This window comes from Marmota flaviventris, chromosome 19, assembly GCF_047511675.1.
Source record: "Marmota flaviventris isolate mMarFla1 chromosome 19, mMarFla1.hap1, whole genome shotgun sequence".
Taxonomy (NCBI): Eukaryota; Metazoa; Chordata; class Mammalia; order Rodentia; family Sciuridae; genus Marmota; species Marmota flaviventris.
Genome location: NC_092516.1, coordinates 28,494,856 through 28,516,094, shown reverse-complemented (window position 1 = coordinate 28,516,094; position 21,239 = coordinate 28,494,856). Strand labels below are relative to the sequence as shown.

Below are 21,239 nucleotides of genomic sequence, written 5' to 3'. Positions count from 1 at the left end.
GAAGGGCAATGAGATCTGGCCCTGGCTGGCCTCCCCGACTTGGGTCTTGCCCCATCTGGGGACCTGCCGCTGTGGACTTGCTGTGTCTCTGGTCCAGGGGAAATAGTCCCAAAGTTGATTCATCCCATGTCCATTCTGCAAATACAGGTGACCTACTTGGGACTTGGTGGGTGTAGAGATGACACATGGATCTCAAGGTGCCTGGGGGAGGTGTGTGACTGACACTTAACAGGCTGCCCGCTGGGACTGTGTTGCCTGGAAACTCAGGACATAGTGTAGGGACACATTGGACTTACCTTCTGGATCCTTCCAGCCTACATGGGTCAGAAGCTGCCTGGGGAAGGTGTCCATCTTCAGGCCCTTTGGACTTTCCCAGATCCTACAGGCTAAATGGCTTCTGTAAGTTGTGAAGCCACCAAGACCCCACGTGCGCCACCACGGCAGACGGATCCATATGGATGCTGGATCTGCCTCCCTCTGCCAGCACCCGGTCCTCTCTATGCACACAAGGTCACCCTCTCTCTCCCCACGGGAAGCACACCAGGGGCTGACACCCGGCTCAGTTCTAGGAAAACATTTGGTGAATGAATGCACAAATGAATGGAAGGAAGATGAGGATTACCACTCATTGCCAGCTGAGAACACTGAGGGCCAGAGAGGTGAGTGACTCACCCAGGGTCCCTAGGGAGTGAGCAGCAGAGCCATCCCTTCCCGCCTTCTGACTGTGCATCCAAAGACTTTGCGCTTGGCCCCAGCAGAGCAGTGGCACTCCCCCCGCCCTCCCCCCCCCACACCCCAGCTCTTACTCGTTGAGACCCATATAACCCCTGACTCAGCTGGAAACCACTGGCAGCTGCCCGCTCTTTCTTGACCGCAGAGAGCCCAGGATTTTCGAGGAAGCGTGGTGAGGGCGGGGACTCCGAGCGCCTGGTTCTCCTGAGCCGTCATATAAAGGGCAGATCGAGGGAGGCTGGTGCGCTGCTGGAACCAGCCTCCTCCCCTGGCCTTCGCCTCCCACGCACTGCCTTGGAGCCCTGAGCTGCAACTTCTGCTGCAGGACATGGCAGGTCCCCGGAGCATCATAGCTGGCTTCCTGCTTCTGGCCCTTTGTGTCCAATGCATCATCCCCACAGGTGAGACCTCCAGCCCCCGTCTGGGTCTCTTGGGCAGGTCATGGTTCCTAGGTGCTATTGTTAAAGCGGGGTGGAGGGCTAAGTAGCAGGGGAAACCCCAAGGGAGGCAGCCCAGGGAGTGGAACACCAGCAGGGTGCTCTGTGCTCCGTATCCCAGGTCCAGAGCCTGCAGCAGGCTGGGAAAGGACATGGCTCTTCTCTGTCTCTTTGCAGGCTCCGTGGTCACCCCCTTTTCTTGCTGCTTCAACTTTACGGCCAAGAAAATTCCCCAGAAACGAGTGGTAAGCTACCAGTTGACCAGCGGGAGCACCTGCGTCAAGGCAGGGGTGATGTGAGTACTACGCCAGGAGAGGGGCAGGGAACAAGGTGCCTCCAGGGTCTCTGAGAAGTCAAGTTGGCTGTGCATCCCTGCTCACCTCTCTGAGCCTCAGTTTCCTTGCCCCTAAAACTAGGAGGAAGATGTAGATCCAAAATCTTTGAAAGAGCACCAAACATATCCAAGGCACTGTTGGGGGGTATAGGATACCATCTTAACTGACTCCCTCAAAAATTCTATGGAAGCTAGGTGCAGTAGTGCATGCCTGTAATCCCAGAGGCTCCAGAGGCTGAGGCAGGAGGATCACAAGTTCAAAACCAGCCTCAGCAACTTAGCAAGGTGCTAAACAACTTAGCAAGACCTATATATAATATAAAAAGGGCTGGGGATGGGGCTCAGCAGTTAAGCACCCCTGGGTTCAATCTCTGGTACAAAAAAATCTATGGAGGGGGGGTGTGATCATTCCCACTTTACCAAGTATAACTGAGGCTCACAAAGATGACTTGTTCAAGGTCACCCATGAAGCCAGATATCGGTGCTCCCCATAATTTCATAGACGCCTCTCACACAAGTTAGCAAACAAGTTTCCCTTAGCAAAGGGCAGCATGCAATGAAATCTGATATCCATATTTGTTATTAATCTTCCCCAGCTGGTACCCAGTCCCACGGCCTCGGGGTCCCCAGATCAGAGCTGGCTTGGAAGGGGGCAACCCAGGCTCCCACCCCGGCTGTGGCATCCTTACCAACCACTCACTTCCATACAGTGTGGGAACTGGTACCGTCTGCCTTGGAATTTATTTTACTTTGGTCCTGGGGATTGAACCCAGGGCTGCTCTACCACGGCGCTACATCCCCAGCCCTTTTTATTTTTTGAGTCAGGGTCTTGCTAAGTTGCCCAGGTTAGCTTCCAACATGCGATCCTCCTACCTCAGCCTTCGGAGTCTCTGGGACCCCAGGCGTGTGCCACTGTGCCCACTTTGACATCTGTCCTTTATTCTGGGCATTTCCATTGCATTTTCGACTCCTCGCTGTGGTAGGGGCTGAGTCTCTGAGTCTCTTCCTTCAGAGGCCACATTATCTAGAGGCAGGTCTGGGCCTCCACCATCTGACAGGGAGGACCCTGAATGAGTCCAGCACTGCCCTCCCCCCATTCATTTCCAAGGTCAAGACACAGAGGCACACAGACAGATGTGCCAGGAAGTTGCAGGGGCCGTGCAGGGAGCTGGCCCTCCTGCCCTTCCCCGCTCACTTCTTCATAAAGTCAAGGGGGACCAGGGCCCTGCCCGGCCCCAGGTGAGCCCCTGACCTTCCTTCCCACAGCTTCACCACCACGGCCGGCCGGAAGGTCTGTGCTGACCCCAATCAGCTGTGGGTCCAGGAGTACAAGAAGAACCTGGACTCCGAGCAGAAGCAGCCTTCTGCAGAGGCCAGGGTCCGGGATGTCAAGGTCCGCAGGCCGAGACGCCGTGGCAACAGAACTGCCATCTAACGCCACCTGCCCTCCCGCCCTGAGTCTGGGCACAGGATCCTCACCAGACAGCTTGGGGCCTGAGAAGCCAGTAGGAGTCGGGCAGGGGTCCGATTTCCTGTGCGCCCTCAGCGAAGGGTCCATTCTGTGAAAATCCCAAGGGAACAGGCTGCTCTGCTCCCTGGAAGCTGAGCCATGGCTCCAAGTGTCCTGGGCCCCTGGCTTTCTCCAAGCTGGGTGAGAAGTTTCCAGATGGAGGGATGTGGCAGCCCTTTGCCCTTCTGACCCGGAGCTGGCCCTCCTCTGACCTGCAGGCTCCATCAGAGCCCAGGTGCATGAGACCCAAGCCCCTGCAGACACACCTTCCTTGAGTGGAGCCTGCAGGTGGCTTCAGAGGGTCCTCTGGTCTTGTGATGGGCCTGAGCGCTGTCTGTCTGTCTGTCTGTCTGGGGATGGTAACCTGTCAACAGAGACACTCCCCAGCATCTTGAGGGTGCTCCTGGATGGCCCCACCTCCAGCACTTCCAATAATAAGAATTTAACAAAAATGGAGGATCCCTTTACAGATACACTGCAGAATCCTTGCCCACTTCTAGAAATTTCAGAAACTCATTGGCTCTTGTAAAGAAAAGGCAACGGAGGGCCAGGGTGAGGGGCCGACCCGCACTGTTAGATGGCTTTGCAAAGACAGGAATTTAAGGAAACATTCTGCTTGGTGACAGGACTTGATTCTTGCTGCTTTGGGGACAAAGACCTGCACTGCCTTTAGTACGGGGGTTTCCCCTATATTTTGATGAAGGGAAAATGGATTGGGAGCTGAGGAGGGGGAGAAAGCCCCCCAGCTTTTTCTCTGTGCATGAGATACAGTGAGATTTGTCAAGTGCATCGACAGAGTCGCTGTTCTCAAATCATAATCCAAGTAAACTCATTTCTCCTCTGGAGATGGTGGTGTCTCATCTGTTCTCACCTCTTTTGGGAAAGGGTTGGTGGTGAATCATAGAAATGTGATCCACAGAGCATCCTGGGCCACCTACTCCAGGCTGGGAGGGGACGAAGTACCTGAGCCCAGAGCACCTGAGCATCCAGCCACGGTCCTGGCCTGCCCTTGGGAGTCCTGGTACAAGGTGTAAGCAGAAAATTCGAGAGCTGGGGGTGTAGTTCAGTGGGTTTCATCATCAGCATGGCAAGAGTAAATAAAAGGGAAATCCATTACACTGATTAAGCTTAGCAAAGCTTATTTGAGCAAAACAAAAAAAATGATCCGGAAATCGGGTGACCAGAGCCGCTTCTGAGAACTCCAACCAAAATGTGATCTGTGGACATTTTTAGAAAAAACAGAAGTAAGGTATTGGAAACAACTTAATTGGCCACAACTCAGTCAGTCGGTCGGTTAGAGCTTAACTGGTCTGCTGGGTGCAGCTTAATCAGTTGACTCCTGAGGCTCCAACCTGACAGTGCTCCATTACAGTGACTAAACTGTACTTGGAGTTGGTCTATTGGGCTCAGGGCAGGTGACCAGTTTAAATCAATGGCTGCCTGCAATGTTTTACTTCACACAGGTTGCATACGCCTCATCTGAATTGCTTCAGACTTCAGAGTTTTTCTGGTTGTAGAATATGTTTACCTCCACTTTACCTGGTTGAATATCCTTAATCCGAAATCCTAAATTTCAGAGCATCTCTGAATTTGGGATCAGGGATGTTCAACGTATATTAACTTTAGAAAACACCCAAGCACAACTGAATTCAATTAGATTTTTATAACATTTCAATGAAGCTCTCTATGTATTGCAAAGGAGCTGTTCCAGGCATTAGTGAGCTATAAAATGATTAATGGAGAGAAATACACACACATTTCAAAAGCGCATGGGTTTAATGAGCTGTTAAAAAGTTTTTATAAGCTGCTTCACCTTGTAAAAGAAAAACTTTTTCTACACTCACAACATGTCTGACACCCAATGTGGGATGTCCAGGGTACCCACGCTTGGCCACAAATCTGGGTGGTCCTCCAACCTCCTCCTCCAGTTTGGTCCTGGCTCACAGAATTCAGGGAGTCACTTCCCTGGGGCTCACTGGCTTATTCTAAAGGATACAAATGAATGGCCAGACGAAGAGGGGCACGGAGCCGCATCCAGGAGGGCTCTGCCCATAAGAGCTTCTGTCCCTGTGGATTTGGGCTATGCTGCCCTCCCAGGACTTGAGGGGATTCACCAACATGGAAGCTCTCCAGACCCCATAGTTTAGAGACTTTGTCATGCAGGCAAGATGGATTTTCTACCTGCAGGATGGGGTGGGGTGAGGCTGAAAGTTCTAAGCTTCTGATCAGGGGTGAGGCTGAAAGTTCTAATCCTTCTGACCAAGCCCCCATCCGGAAGCTATCTGTAAGTCCACCAAGAGTCTCCCCATCAGGAAGTGCCAAGGAATTAGAGAGTCCTGCAGAAAACGCTCCCATCACCCCCATCACTGAGGAAACTACAAGGATTTCAGGAGCTCTGGGTCAGAAACTGGAGTCAGAGAACAAGTAATATATTTCCTTTTATGGGATGTAATAATATGTACCTTAGTCCCTGAACCTTAGCTTTGTTCATCTGGGAAATGGGGATGGATAACCAGACCTCTCACTTTGGTTTTCCCCACAAGCAGACCATGAAGCAGAGATCTGAGTGCAGAGGCTGTATTTGGGAAGTACAGGGAGTAACAGCAGGATGAGAAAGGAATACCAGAGGCAGCAGATGAGGGTGCGTTAGCGAGCAGATGGGGGTCAGTCCACCGGGCAGAGGTTTGAGGCCCATCCCTCAGAGTCACACACCCATCCCCAGCCATCAGTCTTTGCCAGTGGTGCTGGGTGGTTTTTGCAGAAAAGTGGGAGCAGAATAACCCTCCATGGTTTAAAAAAGTCCTAAGGGCCTGTGGCAGTGATACATGTCTGTAATCCTAGCTACTTGGGAGGCTGAGGCAGGAGGATTCTAAGTTTGAGGCCAGCCTCAGCAACTTAGTGAGACCCTGTCTCGAAAAAAAAAAAAAAAGAAAAAAAAAGTAAAGGGCTTTTACTTTACCACTGTAGCTCAGTGGTAAAGCATCTCTGGGCTCAATTCCCAGTACCAGGGAGCAAAGGGAAACCCCAAGGTCCAGAGAGGACCCTACTGGCAACAGGGAATCTGTCAGCACACAAAAGGCTTTTAGCAGCTATTTGGGGTACAGAAGCCATTAAAGTTACTTGACCTCTCATGCAAAGCAGAACATGTTGTGATGCAAAACAATGCAAAGGAGGGGACATTTTCATGGGGACAAGGAGCCTCTGGAATCCTCATCTCAGACTGCCATCCACATGGCCATCGGGCTTCACTCTGGAAAGAAGGGCACATTTCGAAGGATGGGAGAGAGCTGCAGCATTCGGGAATCAGAGACTGAACGAAGAGCCGGGCTGTGAGGACCATGGGCCTCTGGCCCCACACGTCCAGCCGCCGCCCCCCCAACCCCCCCACCCCCCTCAGGAGCTGCCAGCTTCACAGTTGCCTTTTCTTTCCCAGCTCAGAACCAACCAGAGGAGCACATCCGTTCCCGGGCCGAGGACAGAAGATGCTTCTGTTGATCTGCCCCAGCTTCCCATGCCCACCACCTCCAGGCAGAGGCTCCGAGCCTCCCTCCAGCCAGCGCGAAGCTTCGCTCTCCACCACCTGCCCGAGAGTCTCTGCCAAGCGCAGATCACGGTGGCCAACCCTGCCCCTGCCAGCTCTGATGGATGATGTGTCTGCTCATCTCCCTGCGGGGAAGTTGTAGAGGCTGGCGTGGCCGCAGGGGCCACGAGATGATCCGAGCAGGTGATGGAGACTAGGGAAGGGAGGGCTGGTGCCCCCAAGAGCGTGGAAGGAGCCCGCGCCCCATGGCACTACCAGTGGTCACGGTGATCATGGGGCCAATCTCTTTGAAAGATGACCTGGGAGCATCTGTTAAAATGCTTATCCCACCTACCCCGCCAACTCAATGTCCCTCTTGCAGGAATGTACCCTGTGCAGAGACCGACAGGTGTGTGCGACCTCGCACTATCTCTGGTTACAGAAAATTGGCAAAAACCTAGTTTTCAATTTGCAAAGGACGTGGTCAAGATATATTTTTATTTATTTACTTTTATGTGGTGCTAGGGATCAAACCCAATGCCTCATACCTGCAAGGTACATGCTCTACCACTGAGCCACAGCCCCAGTCCCCCAAGATTATATATTTTTTTCTTTAATTTTTATTTATTTTTGCCATGCTGGGGATTGAACCCATGGCCTTGTGCATGTGAGACAAGCCCTCTACCAGCTGAGCTCTGTCCCCAGCTCATAAGATATATTTTTAAGTGAATACAAGCAAGGTTCATAAGAGCATTTGCTGTATAATTAAAAAAAAAAGATATAAACATGGGATTAGCTACTTGCTGGATGCCATCTATCAAGATGGCTGCCTATGGCAGGTCAGGACTGGGGGCTGGGATGAAGGCGGGGGACATACATACTTGTCATTATACATTTTTAGGTGCCTCAACTTTTATTGTATGCATTTATTACTTTCATGATTAAAAAAAAAAAAGTGTACGAAGACTGTCATTGTGCTCCTCTGTTCCAGAAAAACTTGGTCCCAGGAGGTGACGACCAGGGTCCAAGGTGCCATGAGAATGAAGATTCAAGATCCAGGGTCGCAGAGTGCCATTTACTGGGGACTCAGTTGAATTCCTGCAATTTGGGTCAGAAAGAGGGGTTAGAATAGAATAGAATAGATTTCACCCTGGCTAGAAGATACCTGGTTTACTCCAAGCTAACATCAAGGAATCGGGCGCTTCCCTGAGCCAGGGTTGGTTGTAGAGCCCTGCATACCCTCTAATGTTTTGTCCACTTATGGTTTTCTGGGAAACCAGGCTGCAGGAACCAGCTAAGGCTCCTCTGGGCAAACATGGTGGTTATGACCGAAGACGGCTGCTGTCATGAGAGGTGGAATCCTTCTAGGCCCACACCCCTTTCCTTTGGGCTGAACCAGTTAGTGTATTCCTGTGTCCTTGTAGCTGCCACCAGTGTCTGCATCCAGGCCTGAGGACTTGATCCCCAAGGCTACTTTGCCACGTTAGAAGCACCAGGGAATGGGGTTGTATAACTACCCCAGCTCCCTCGCCCCTCGGCTGATACCACTCTGGGGCCTGTGCTTTACACCATCCGCCATGGTCTCCCTATTTCCTAATTGGTCCCTGACATTGAAGGACACACTCTTACTGGTGCCTTCCTTCCCTGCACCTATTACATTACACATATCCTCCAGAACCTTGTCTCAAGGTCCATATTTGGGAGGGTCTCCCTCACCCTTAGCCAAACCTGTCAGATGACTCACAAAAAGTGACACAACTAGTGAATCAAAAGATACCATCAGAACCCAAGGGTGAGACAGGAAAGAGACCAAGGCAAAGGGCACATTGTCCAGAAAAGTTGCCCAGGGGACTGGGCTGCCCAGGCAGGTCCACGGATTTCTTCTTCTGTCCGGTAGACAAGGGCCTGCAGGTTGGAGGGACCTTGGGCTTCATCAGCCAGTGGGCCCAGCAGAGAAGTGCTGGGCCGGGCCTCGGGCTCTGGAACCCCTGCCCAGGGGCTGTGGCAGCTGCTGAGCTGAGTTCCAGGACCTATTGCCTGTTCCTCCAGTGACAAGAGGCCTCCAAGTGACAGAAGGAATTGAAAGACAAAGGTGAGGCCACCGTGAAGCCAAAGTCTTTGAGCTTCTCACAGCTTTCTCTCCCGCTCTCCTCCCCTCTCCCTGGATTTCTGTCCTCTCTCCCACCAGTCAGGGACACCTGGGGTCCCTCCAGCTATCGGGAGGACAGTGCTTGCAGTAGACGGCCAGGCGATGGGGGGGGTCCCTGCCCTGCTTCTCCCCAGCCCTCTTCTCCTTTCCCCTTCCAACCTCCTCCTGGGAAACAGATGCTGCTGGAAGAACTTGCCCGAAAGTCCCGGGTGGCTGAGAAGATGTTTCGCTGTCAGGGCTGCTGAGATTTTATCCTGACGCTCAAAATTATTGATTTCAAAGAATTCTGTGGCCTTGTTGTCCCTCGAGGTTGGACCTGTGCATCCAAGGGTCGTGGTCTAACTTCCCAGCAAGGGTGGCCCAGGAGTTGAGGGACTGTGGTTCATGTCCCCCGGTTTCCTGCAGGGGAACCTGCTTGATAAGGCCATCATGCCTTAGGGAGGACTGTCCCTTCCCCTCCCTGCTGAGCCCCTCCTTGCTGCTATTTCCTGTGATCTCCTCCCAAATTAACTTTTGCACCCAGACCTCATCTCAGTGTCCACTTCCTGGCGGGGAGCCCAGGGGCTGAGGGAGGGCTGGTCGGCCTGGGCTGCCAGGACAGGGTGCCACAGACGGCACCACAGTCGTGGACTTTCTCACAGTTTTGGAGGTCTGAAGTCCAAGGTCAAGGCAGGGTTGGCTTGTGCAGAGGCCTCACTTTTCGGCTTGTGGATGACCCCCTCTCACTGTCCTCACACGGGCTTCTGTCCATGCTTACATGCCTCTGGGCCTCTTCCTCCTCTTTGTAAGAGGACACCAGACCTGTTGGGTCAGAGTCCCGCCGTTGGGACCTCACTGAACCTTCCTTACCTCTTTCAAGGCTCCGTCTCCTCCCGCAGTCACGTTGTGGGTTAAGGAGTCAATCTATGATGTTTGGAGGTGGGGACACAATTCAGTCCATAACAGAAGGTTACTGGGCAAGACCAACTCAGCTAATGAAGGGAAGGCCAGCCAGGCCAGCCAGGCCGTCAGAGACCAGTGCCCATGGCAACAGGAGAATGGCCGGCCTGATTCTAGAAGGGCACTGGGAAATCCAGACTTGGGAACCGCACCCGATGGGGGGTCCTAGGAGATCCACACAGAAGCATCCTGGTCCCAGCCAGCAACCCAGAGGGTATGGAGCAGGGGCTTGGGCCCTAAGGAAAGGGGCAGTTGGGAACAGAGGAGGAAGGACCTGGGGCCACCAGCCATAGCCCAGCATTGAGGACACTGTCAGGGCCTGACCTGGCCAGTGTCCTCAATTCACTCAAATACCAAAGAGGAGTCTCAATAGAAGCCACCAATAGAAATGGCTCGCGGGGTGGGAGAGAGGTGGCCCCGTGTTTCACGAACAGGAAATTATAATCACTAATCATAAAGGGGGACAGGGACTTAATAACTATATTAAACTTTGGGACTTTTGTTCATTAGAAGATACCTGTCAGGGAATAGAAAGGCAGTTGGGAGATTTTCTAAATATACCCATCCTGGGCTGAACAAGATCCCCCAGAATTCACTGTCCACCCGGAACCTCAGAATGTGACATTATGTGGAAGGGGTTCTTCGCAGAGATCATTGTTTAGGCTGAGAGGAGGTCTTGACTTGGGCTCACGGGGCGCCTGGGATCCCGGGGACTGGACAGCTAAGGCTCACTCCAGAGCAGGGAGTCTGGAAGCGGTGCTGGATCCAAGGCCCAGGTTTGTACAGGTCAGAGATTTGTTTTCCAGGCCCACCTGACTGGGCAGCCCCAGGGTGTGGAAGCAGGATGCAGACCTTGCTCGGAGGTAGGGACCGAAGGAAGGGCTCTCACTCAAGGAGGAAGGTTTCAGGGAATGGACCCCATTGGTGAAGCACAAGGAGAAGTGGGGTGATTTGTGACAGTCAGCCATCATTCCTTAAAATGAAAGACGTTCTGAATACCGAGGGGGGGTCGGGGAAGGGGGAATGGAAAGTGGTGGCTTCTATAAAACATTCCTTTAGTCATGCAGGTGGCCATGCAGTTGGTCTCAGCTGCTCGGGAGGCTGAGGCAGGAGGATCAAAAGTTTGAGGCCATCCTCAGCAAGTGAGTGAGACTCTCAGCACTTTAACAAGACCCCCTGTCTCAAAATAAAAAAAATAAAAAGGGCTGGGAATGCGGCTCAGTAGTAGAACAACCTGAGTTAAAACCCTAGCACCAACAAAACAAAAAACCCCAATTCCTTTAACCACATTATTTGTTTTGTTTAATTTAGCACATAGATTTCCTTCCTCATCATTATTTCATCAAAATGTCACAGATCACTTCACAACAGGGATGAATCCAGTGAAACACAGAAACCCCAGTGGTGTAGGTTGGTCTCTCCGGGTGGCTTCTTTTTTTTTTTTTTTTGGTACCAGAAATTGAACCCAGGGGCACCACTGAGCCACACCCTCAGCCCTTTTTCTTTTTATTTAGACACAGGGTCTCGCTGCGTTGCACAGGGCCTTGCTAAATTGTTGAGGCTGGCTTTGAACTCACGATCCTCCTGCCTCAGCCTCCCCAGCCGCTGGGATCACAGGCGTGCGCCACTACGCCCGACTGTGCTATGCTTTTGATACAACTGGCAGCTCAGTAGTAGGTTTGTCTATACCAGCATTGACATAAACGTGTGGGTAATGCCTTGCGCTGTGGCGATTTGACAGCCATGATGGCATCAGCTGGTAGGAATTCTTCAACTGTATTGCAATTCTCGGGGACACTGTCACCTCTGTGGCCCCACCATCGACTGAAATATCATTCTGCTTCATCTCTGTGTGTAGAAAAGTGTGTGGATCAGAAAAGTTCAGCTCAGTGAATTTTCACAAGAGTACAAAGGTGAACCAGCCTCTGGCTCAGGGGACAAGCAGAGCCCCCCCAGAACTGCCTCTTGAGCCTCCATCCGGTCACTGACCCCCAAAGCACCATCACTATCCTGATTTCCATCATTATAGGTTAGTTTTGCTTGTTTGGCGCTTGATACCCACGGACGCCTAAGATATTACTCTTTTGCATCGGGCTTCTTCTGAGGTAGGATGTGAGACACGTCCATATGACAGTGTGTCATCATAGTTCATTTTAATTGCTGTACAGCATCGTATTATGTAAACAAATGACTATTTTCCATTCTACTATTGATGGACATCTGGGCAGTTTCCAGTTTGGGGCTACTACAAATATTGCTGCTTTGAAGAAAAAAAAAAGTATGGAGTGTTGCAGTCAATGTCTTTTGGTGAAGGGTTGGAGGTGTAGCTCAGTGCTCACCCAGCATGCATCTGGTCCCAGGTTGGATCCCCAGCATTGCAAAAAATTACAATTAAAAAAATCTTTTGGTGAACGTAGGTACATATTTCTGGTGGGCATATACATACCTAAGGGTTAAATTTCTGGATTATCAAGTATGTGAAATTTTAGCTTTATGAAATACACAATCATGCCCTGAATGAAAATGTTTTGAGCAATGATGGATCATGTACATGATGGTGGTCTCCGTATGATTGTATCGCCTGGTGATGCCAAAGTCTTTGTTGGTTGAGTACACTCTATGCTGTTCACAGGATGACAAAATTGACTAATGACAAATTTCTCAGAGTTGTTCTATCACTCATTGACTGTGCCACTGTACTACCAATTACGTGACTTGGCTGTGAGTCATCCCCGCTAACATTTGGTGCTGTTTACTGTAGCCATTCTGGCGGGCACGTGCACAGTGGTTTAAGTTTGCATTTCTCTGTGGTTGATAAAATGAAGTCCCTTTTATTTGCAGTGTGGATTCCTTCTTTTGTGAAGTGTTCAAGACTCAGCCATTTTCCCAACACATTGTCTTCTTCTTGTTCATTTATGGTGCTCTTTATGTATTCTGAGAACAGAATCCCTTTGCAGATAGACACCATATTCATTTCCTAGGGCTGTGGTAACAAATTGCCATGGATTGGATGGCACATAAAACAACAGAAACTTATTCTCTCATGGGTCCAGAGGCCTGAGTCTGAAGTCCAGGGCCGTGACCCCTCCGAAGGCGACAGGAAGACTCCTCCTCCGCCTCTTCCTTCCTCCTGGTGGCTCCTGGCAATCCTTAGCATTCCCAGCAAAGGAGTAGATCCTTTGCTCCAGTCTCTGCTTCTGACTCCCCTGGCCTTCCCCATCTCTCTGTTCTAGTGGCCTGCTCTTTTTTTGGGTACCAGGGATTGAACTCAGGGGCACTCGACCACTGAGCCACATCCCCAGCCCTATTTTGTATTTTGTTTAGAGACAGGGTCTCACTGAGTTGCTTAGCGCCTCCCTGTTGCTGAGGCTGGTTTTGAACTCATAATCCTCCTGTCTCAGCCTCCCAGCTGCTAGGATTTCAGGCGTGTGCCACCGCGCCTAGCTCTAGTGGCCTACTCTTAAGGACACTTATTGGATTTAAAGCCCACCCTAATTCTGATCTCTTAACTAGTTACATCTGCAAAGACCCTTCTTCCAAATGAGGTCCCATTCTAAGGTCCTGGGTAGATGTGCCTATGGGGAGGGGGGATTATTCAACCCAGCAGAGAGGTATTCACAATTTTTTATTCCACCCTGCAGATTACCTCTACTTCTTAACTGTATCTTCTAATGAGTAAAACTTCCAAATTTTAATAGGGACCAGCTTGTCAACTTTTCCTCTTTATGGTTAGTGCTTAGCATTTGTCGGTGAAACATGGGTCCCTTGCATACACAGCTATCTATTCTCAATGGTATGCCAGAGGTGGCCAGTAGAGGTCCCACTCCCCAGAATTCCCAGTGGAGGTGAGCTTTGTCCACTCAGGGAAGTAGCCCGTTTGATGATTCATCTTGCATTACCACCTTTTCTTCCCTGCCTGGATTTCCCCTTCCTTTACTGGTATCTTCTGGAACCACATCAAATCAAATCCCCTCCCCCCCACACATACTCACGCAATCACTTGCCCTGGAATCCTTGCCTCAGAAGAACCCAAACTAAAATGACAGTCTTCAAATCTGCCTCAACCCCAACCTCCTCGTCTTCCAAAAGAGGAGAAAATATGCATCTTTGTGCAGAATTTGAATGCTGGGCACAGTGGTGCACGCCTGTAATCCCAGCATCTTGGGAGGTGGAGGCAGGAGGATCACAAGTTCAAAGCCAGCCCCAGCAAAACTGAGATGCTAAACAACTCAGTGAGACCCTGTCTCTAAATAAAATACAAAATAGGGCTGGGGATGTGGCTCAGTGGTCAAGTGCCCCTGAGTTCAATTCCCGGTACCCCCTCCAAAAAATAAATAAAAAAAACTTGAAAGAACCCCATCTTAGTCTCAGCCATCCTGGGTTAGGATGGGTTAGGTAGTAAGATCCCTGGCACTCGAAGCAGTCAAAACAATCTGAATATCTATAAGAGAGGTGTTTGAAAAGGGTTGAACTAAAAGAAATTAGTGGTCCCATCTCTCCATGGAAAATTCTATGATTCAATATATGGTCAATACTCCTTTTCTTTTCTTTCTTTCTTTCTGTTTTTTTTTTTTTGTTTGTTTGTTTGTTTGTTTTGTGTGTGTGTGGTACCAGGGACTGAAACCAAGGGCACTTAACCCCTGAGCCACATCCCAGCCCTTTGTATTTTTTTTTTATTTTGAGACAGAGTCTCACTAGGTTGCTTATAGCCTCGCTAAGGTTGGCTTTGAGCCTATGATCCTCCTGCCTCAGCCTCCAGAGTCTCTGGGATCCCTGATGTGTGCCACTGTGCCTGGCGATACCCTTTTCCCTCCTGTAAAACTCAGGTGTTAAAGGGGCATATTTTAGGGGCATATTAGGATGTGGGAAACACTGAGCTCTGGCCTGATAGTCCTGCTCTGCCCCTCAGACTCTCCTGTGCAGATGTCACCAACCTTTCTAGAACATTCTTTCCCTGTTTTAGCTGGATTTGCCTAAAATACAGAACCATGGGTCACCCTGGAGGTCCAGGACAGAGCAGGGGAATATATAGTTGTAAAACCTCCAGGTGATTGGCATAATCTCCCAGTTTAGAGACCCTCTAAGCTAGATGCGAGGTCTCAAGTGGCCCCCACCAGCTCTGGCATGGCTGCGGCTCAGGCACCGTGAGGGCACAGGCCTGGAGGCCTGGACCATGGCTCTTGGTCATCCCTGGTTGGGCTGCTTTCTGCTGACATCTGAAACCAGTTAGGCCTCACCAAGAGATAAGCAATGTTCAGAAGGCAAACAAAACCTCCCGAGAGCCAGAAATCTATCAGGAACAACCAAGTGAGCTGTCGAGTGACTTGGGTCAGTTCACTGGAATATTTCTTCATTTCCTCCACTTCCGTTTTTCAATCCAGAAAGCGTTGACTCGGCCTGTGTCCCCGGGCCCGAGACTCCTACTGGTGGCCAGAGCCCCTCTGCTCCTCCCAGGCAACCCTGGCCCCCCTTCCCTGGGCTGTGGGTTACGAGTCCATTGTTCAGCCAAGAAAAGCCACTTCTGTTTCCAACCACAAAATTCTCTGGAATTCTCTTCAGGGACCGCTCAGCCTCCTAAAAGGGGGTCAGACAGGAGCAGTTCGGCAGACATCTGGGAAGGGCCCAGCTCCGAGGGCCATGAAGAGCTTTCCCCTGGTTCCTCCCATTCTCCTGGCCTTCCTCCTGAGCGTCCACACGTACGTCCTACGTATGTAGCTGCCCCACCCTTTCCCGGGGGCTCCTTTCCAGAAAGGACGGTCTCAAGCTTCCCTCCTGTTTTTAGGAGACAGTGACACGGAAAAGTCATGCTGTTTCCAGTACAGCCATAAGATGATTCCCTGGAACTGGGTGCAAGCCTACCAGTTCACCCAGATCAGCTGCCCCCAGCAGGGCGTGATGTGAGTATCTCCTGGGCGTGCTTTCAGGGTCCCTAGGCCGGCCACGTCACTGGATGGGGGTACCCAGCAGACCCCCTCAGCGGCAGAATGAGAAACCTGGGCTCCTGGGTTGGGTCCTGCCTCTGTGACAACATGCATGACTCTGAGCTCTGTTTGGAGCCTGCCATTCACACCATGGGCCAGGCACTGCGTGACCTGCAGACCCCGCAGGCTCATGAAAGAAAAGGGGCAAAGGTATTTGCACAAAAGAGTTGATCTCAGTCGTGATGAGTAGACAGAGAGAGAGAGGATGAAGGAGCTTGTCACAGTGCCAGGAGGACCTGACTTGGCATCTGGAAGGTCTCCTTAAGGAAGGGACCCCAAGGATGAGTGGGAGGACATTCCAGAGAGGACCGAGGAGCATGGGATGAGCCAGAAGCAGGGGGGAGGATGAACTGTCAGCCTGACAAGGGGGAGAGGCAGCCAGGAAGCGGGGTCAGGGTAACAAGGGAGCTGACACAGGATCGGGGCTCCTGGCAGGATTCAATAGGGTCATGTATGCAAGTCCTTCAGCCCCGGGACTGGACACAGCACATGGTCAAGAAATGGAAGCTGCCTCCAGGAGCAAGCCCCAAGCGGGAACCAAGGCTCCTGATCACCAGAGAATATGCAGCAGGAAGAGAAGGGGGCTCTGGGTACAAACCTGAATGTCATCATTTTAGACAGAGTCGAGGGTAGAGACGAGGACACTGAGAGCCTGCACAGAGTTTGGGGAGCTCCAGGGCTCAGGAGGTCCCGGCTCTTCTCCTTCGGGTCTTGAGGGGCTTTCTGGGACTTTAAAGACATCCACACTGAACCCACAGCTGGCAAAGTCCCTGAGCTGGGGTCAAAGCAGAACTCTGTCTCAAGCTGGGGGACCTTGGACAAGACAAGATTCCTCCATTCTAAAATGAAGGGGACAGGTGTTTATCAGTTATCTAGGACCACATATTAAACCACCCAATACGATGACGATACTTTTCTTATTTCTCATGGCTTCTGAGAGTCAGGAATTCCAGAAGGCTTGGCTAGATGGTGGTGGCTCACATAACTGAAGTCCGAGGGTGCTAGAACCAGCCTGGCTGGGGGCTGGCGGGCATCTCTGTGTGGCTGGTTGGGCTTCCTCACAGCATGGCGGTAGGACTTAGGAGGAGGTCCAAGCTTCCAGCATGAGAGCTTTCCCACCTTGTGTGACACAGCCTTAGCTGTCACATAGCATCACTTCCATCATATTCTCTTAGCCAGCAGTCCCTCAGCCTGGCCTAAATTCACGGGGAGGGGACACAAGCCTCCACCTGTCAATGGGAGTGATGTCAAAGAAATCTGCAGTCACACTTGCAGACTGTCACAGGGTCCTTCCTCTCCCTTGTTTTCCTGTGCCTTTGGCTCCTCTGCCCTGCATGTGCCAGGGCCAGCCAGCCAGCCCTGTAGACATCACTGGTCCCTGTAAACCTGTGCCATTCTAGAGTATCCCCAACCTCTCTTCTTGCCCTTCTGAGTGTTCTCAGGGAGCTCAGAGTTGGAGACTTGGGGACATCAACCATGACTCCCCATTTTTTTTAAAATTTTTTATTGTTGGTTGTTCAAAACATTACAAATTTCTTGACATATCATATTCCACACTTTGATTCAAGTGGGTTATGAACTCCCACCTTCACCCCATACACAGATTGCAGAATCACATCAGTTACACATCCATTGATTTACATATTGCCATACTAGTGTCCGTTGTGCTCCGCTGCCCTTCCCATCCTCCACCATCCCCCCTCCCCACCTCTCCCCTCCCCTCCCCTCCTCTCTCTCTACCCCCTCCACTGTATAACCCTACTCCCCATGTTTTAATAAGCTCACAGTAAGGAATGCAAGAACCACATTTAAACAGCTACAGTGAGCAACCCAAGATGATGCAGATGAGAATTAAGTGGAATGGTGGTGTGGGTCCATTTCCCGGGTGAGGAAAATATTCTCCCACTGATCTTGGTGACAGCTGCATAAGCTATAAATATACTAAAAGCCATGGAGTTGTGACTCACTTTAATTGGATGAGTAAAATAGTGTGTGAATTGTGTCTCGGGAAGGCTGTTGTAAATGGCAGGTGCAAGACACAGGTTACAGATTAGACCTGTGGGCAAGTGCTTCCTGGGGAGGGGGTTCTCTGAGCCTGGCTTCCTATGGGAACAGAGAGGAAGAAGAGCAGGGAGAAGAGGGGGTAGGGACAGAGTGTGGCAGGCCTGTGGGAGGGTGGCAAGGCTAGCCAGGGAGCTGCCCTGCCCTCTCCCCCTTCTCCCAAGGGAAGCCAAGAGCTCCCTAGTCACTTACTTCTGTCTTTATTTCACAGATTCACCACTAAAATAGGTGAGAGAGTCTGCGTCCAACCGAAGGAAAAATGGGTGCAGAGATACATTTCTCTGTTGGAAGCTCAGAAATAATCGTGACTCTGCTGAGTTTCCAGTCCAGGGACGCCTGGACCCTGCTCTTGGCCCTGTTCCCCTTGGTGGAGCTGGGGCAATCTCTGCAGAGGGCCTCCTGGCAGGGAGGGAAGCATGATTTCCACCAGAGTTTTTCTTCTTTTTTTTTAAATAAAGGTTTTTCATGAAGATTTGACTTGTTGTTGATAAAATTATTAATGGATTAGAAGTTGATTTTTTTTTCCCCTAGGAAAGGAAACCAAGTCAGTATGCGTTAACCAGCTGCCTGGCAGGTCCCTAACCCCTGAACTGACCCTGTTATTGAATTTTACTGTTTTATTGTTGTTGTTGTTGTTGTTCCATAATTGCAAAAAGACAAATTTATATACATTTTGTCAAAAGGCTTGGCATATGTTCTAACATTGTTGAGAAAGGTAAGTTAGGTTATTTGGAAAAGTAAACCCTGCCTAACATTTCACAGTCCATTCATGCTGGGTACCTGTTGCCTCACCGTACGGGAAATGTTTTTAGAAAACAAAAACAGTCAGGTGCTGTGGTATATGCCTATAATCTCAGCAGCTCAGGAGGCTGAGGCAGGAGGATTGCAGGTTTGAGGCCAGCCTCAGCAATTTAGTGAGGCCCTAAGCAACTTAACAAGACCCTATCACAAAATTTAAAAAAATAAATAAATAAAATAAAGAGGGCTGGGCATGTAGCTCAGTGGTAAAGCACCTCTGGGTTGAATCCCCAGTACCCAAAACACAAACAAAAAATCCCAGAAAGAAAAAGAGAAAACCAAATACTAATCAATGAACATGAATAGGTTCTACCTACTAACCCTAGGAGGTCAATGTCTTAACTAGCCCAAGTAAATTCTTTTTAAGAAATAATTATAGATTCACAGGGGTTGCAGCCTATGGAGAGGGATGGTCACGGTGGCGCCCATCTGGGGAAGGGGTGGAGCTGAGACAGGAAGATCACAACCTGGAGACAGACCTGGGCAACTTAGACCCTGTCTCGAATAAATCAATAGGACTGGGGATGTGGCTCAGTGATAGAGTGCTTGCCTAGCATGTGTGAGGCCCTGGGTTCCATCTCCAACAACACAAAGATAATAATAATTATAATAATAACATGGGGAGATCAGGTGCACCCTTCCTCAGTCTCCCCCATGGTTACCTCTTACATAATTATAATACAGTGTCAAACCTGGGAGATTCACATTGGTAAAAAGTGCGTGCATGGCTCTATCATTCTGCCATTGGATCACGTGTGGATTTGAGTAATCACTAGAATCAAGATCCGAATGGGGCTGGGGCTGGGGCTGGGGCTGGGGCTGGGGCTCAGTGGTAGAGCGCTCACCTAGCACGTGCGAGGCCCTGGGTTCGATCCTCAGCACCACATAAAAAAGTAAAATAAAGATATTGTGTCCATCTACAACTAAAAAACATTTTTGAAAAATAAAAAGATACAGAAGGAGCCCACCAGAGGTCTCCCTGCTGTTACACCCCTTCTTGCTTTGTTTTTGTCCATTGGCAATGCAGCAGACGGAACCCAGGGCTGCAAGGCAGGCCAGGCAAGCGCTCTGCCTCTGCGCCACCCCAGCCCCTGCTGCCCTTGGCTGTCACTCCTTCCCTTCTGCCCCAGCTTGCAGCACCCACTACGCCACTTTGCTTTTGAGCTTGACCTTTTTCAATTCCACATATAAGTGAGATCATGCAGGATTTGCCTCTGCTCGGCTCATTTCACTTAGCATAATGTCCCCCAGGACATTTATGATGTCACAAATGGCAGAATTTCCTTCTTTCTTAAGGCTGCCTAATGTTCCATTATATATACACACACGTAGGTACATGGATATATTCCAATATATATATAAACATATTCAAGAGGCTGGGCATAGAGCTCAGTTGGTAGAGTGCTTGCCTCACATGCACAAGGCCTTGGGTTCAATCCCCAGCATCACACACACACACACACACACACAAAATATATATATATATATATATATATATATATATTTTTTTTTTTTTTTTTTTCACCCATACACACCCTTGTATAATGGGGCGATTTCTTCCAGGTCCCCTTACAGACTAGAAATCTGTAGATGCTCAATGCCCTGCATAAAATGGTGTAGTAGGTGCATGTAGCCCAAGCCCACCCTCTAGTACACTTTGAATACTAGATTACTTACAATACCCCATATAACATAAATGCTGTCAACAAGTGTTCTGTACTGTTTGGTTTGTACTTGCTCAATATAGATGTCTTTTTTTGGAATATTTTGGATCCACTAGGGGTTGACCCTGTGGAGGCGGAAACACAGACACAGAGACCTATTACTTATATATGACATGTCTACCTCTATGTATGTATTTATATACACACCCATACACATGTATTACGTGTACAAAAACAGCACGGTATTATCATGAAAACAGCCTACAGGCCAACAGAATAATGCTGCAGTTAACCCAGAGTGCAGGTGTGTCTCTGAAATCTTGGTATTTCTTTGGGGTTTATACACAGAAGTGGAATTGCTGGGTAGCCCAGGAGTTCCGGTTTCCTGTTTTGGAGAACCATTCATACTGTTTTCTATAATGGCTGTGCTAATTGGCTCCCCGTCCGAGGTGTGCAAGCCTTCCCCCTTATCCACGTCTCACTGATGTTTGCCATCATTTGTCTTTTTGATAACGTCCATGCTCACAGAGGTGAGGTGCTATCTCATGGCGGCTGGATTTACATTTCCCTGATGATTAGTTGTCGAACATATTTTCATATATTATTTGCCATTTGTGTGTCTTTTTTGGGAGAAGGGTCTCTTAAAGTCCTTTGCTGATTTTTAAATTAGATTCTTTGTTTCCTCGCTGTTGATGTTTCTTATATATTTAAGATATTGACCCTTCTCTGAGGACTCTTTTCTGACATTTGATAATCTGTTTTTTCTCTCCATTGAGATTGTTTACTTTGCTGTGCAGAAACTTTTCAGTTTGTCAGAACTGCTTTTGCTTTCTTCTAAGAATCCTATGAGTTCAGGTCTTGCTTTTAAGTCTATACTCCATTTTGAATTAATTTTTGCAAGTAGTATAAAGTAAGGTTCCAATTTCATTCTGCTGTGTGTATATCAGGTTCCCCCCCCAATTTTTTTTGTACTAGGGATTGAATCGAGGGGCATATAACCACTGAGCCCCACCCCCAGCTTTTATTTAGAGACAGGGTCTCTCTGAGTTGCTGCTGGCTTTGAACTTGTGATCCTCCTGCCTCAGCCTTCCAAGCCTCTGGGATTACAGACATG

At 49.8% G+C, this 21,239-nt stretch overlaps 2 protein-coding genes across 2 annotated transcripts; both read left to right on the top strand.

Annotated features, from left to right (window-relative positions):
• Positions 1-1,059: 1,059 nt before the first annotated feature.
• On the top strand, positions 1,060-2,938 carry Ccl24 (C-C motif chemokine ligand 24). Its single transcript, XM_071605433.1, has 3 exons — positions 1,060-1,133; positions 1,347-1,464; positions 2,770-2,938. The coding sequence occupies exons 1-3, from the start codon at positions 1,061-1,063 to the stop codon at positions 2,936-2,938; spliced, it is 360 nt and encodes a 119-aa protein (XP_071461534.1). The 5' UTR covers position 1,060.
• Positions 2,939-15,057: 12,119 nt separating this feature from the next.
• Ccl26 (C-C motif chemokine ligand 26) lies at positions 15,058-17,966 on the top strand. The gene is made up of 3 exons (XM_027952882.2): positions 15,058-15,328; positions 15,404-15,518; positions 17,875-17,966. Exons 1-3 carry the CDS (start codon positions 15,259-15,261, stop codon positions 17,963-17,965), a joined length of 276 nt encoding a protein of 91 aa, XP_027808683.1. The 5' UTR covers positions 15,058-15,258; the 3' UTR covers position 17,966.
• The last annotated feature ends 3,273 nt before the right edge of the window (positions 17,967-21,239 follow it).

What these genes read in the sequence shown, in the direction of transcription:
- Ccl26 (XM_027952882.2), top strand. Translation starts at nt 15,259, where the DNA reads ATGAAGAGCTTTCCCCTGGTTCCTCCCATTCTCCTGGCCTTCCTCCTG. An exon ending in CGTCCACACGTACGTCCTAC is followed by an intron (nt 15,329 to 15,403) that starts GTATGTAGCTGC and finishes TCCTGTTTTTAG; the next exon opens with GAGACAGTGACACGGAAAAG. An exon ending in TGCCCCCAGCAGGGCGTGAT is followed by an intron (nt 15,519 to 17,874) that starts GTGAGTATCTCC and finishes TTTATTTCACAG; the next exon opens with ATTCACCACTAAAATAGGTG.
- Ccl24 (XM_071605433.1), top strand. Translation starts at nt 1,061, where the DNA reads ATGGCAGGTCCCCGGAGCATCATAGCTGGCTTCCTGCTTCTGGCCCTT. An exon ending in CCAATGCATCATCCCCACAG is followed by an intron (nt 1,134 to 1,346) that starts GTGAGACCTCCA and finishes GTCTCTTTGCAG; the next exon opens with GCTCCGTGGTCACCCCCTTT. An exon ending in TGCGTCAAGGCAGGGGTGAT is followed by an intron (nt 1,465 to 2,769) that starts GTGAGTACTACG and finishes TCCTTCCCACAG; the next exon opens with CTTCACCACCACGGCCGGCC.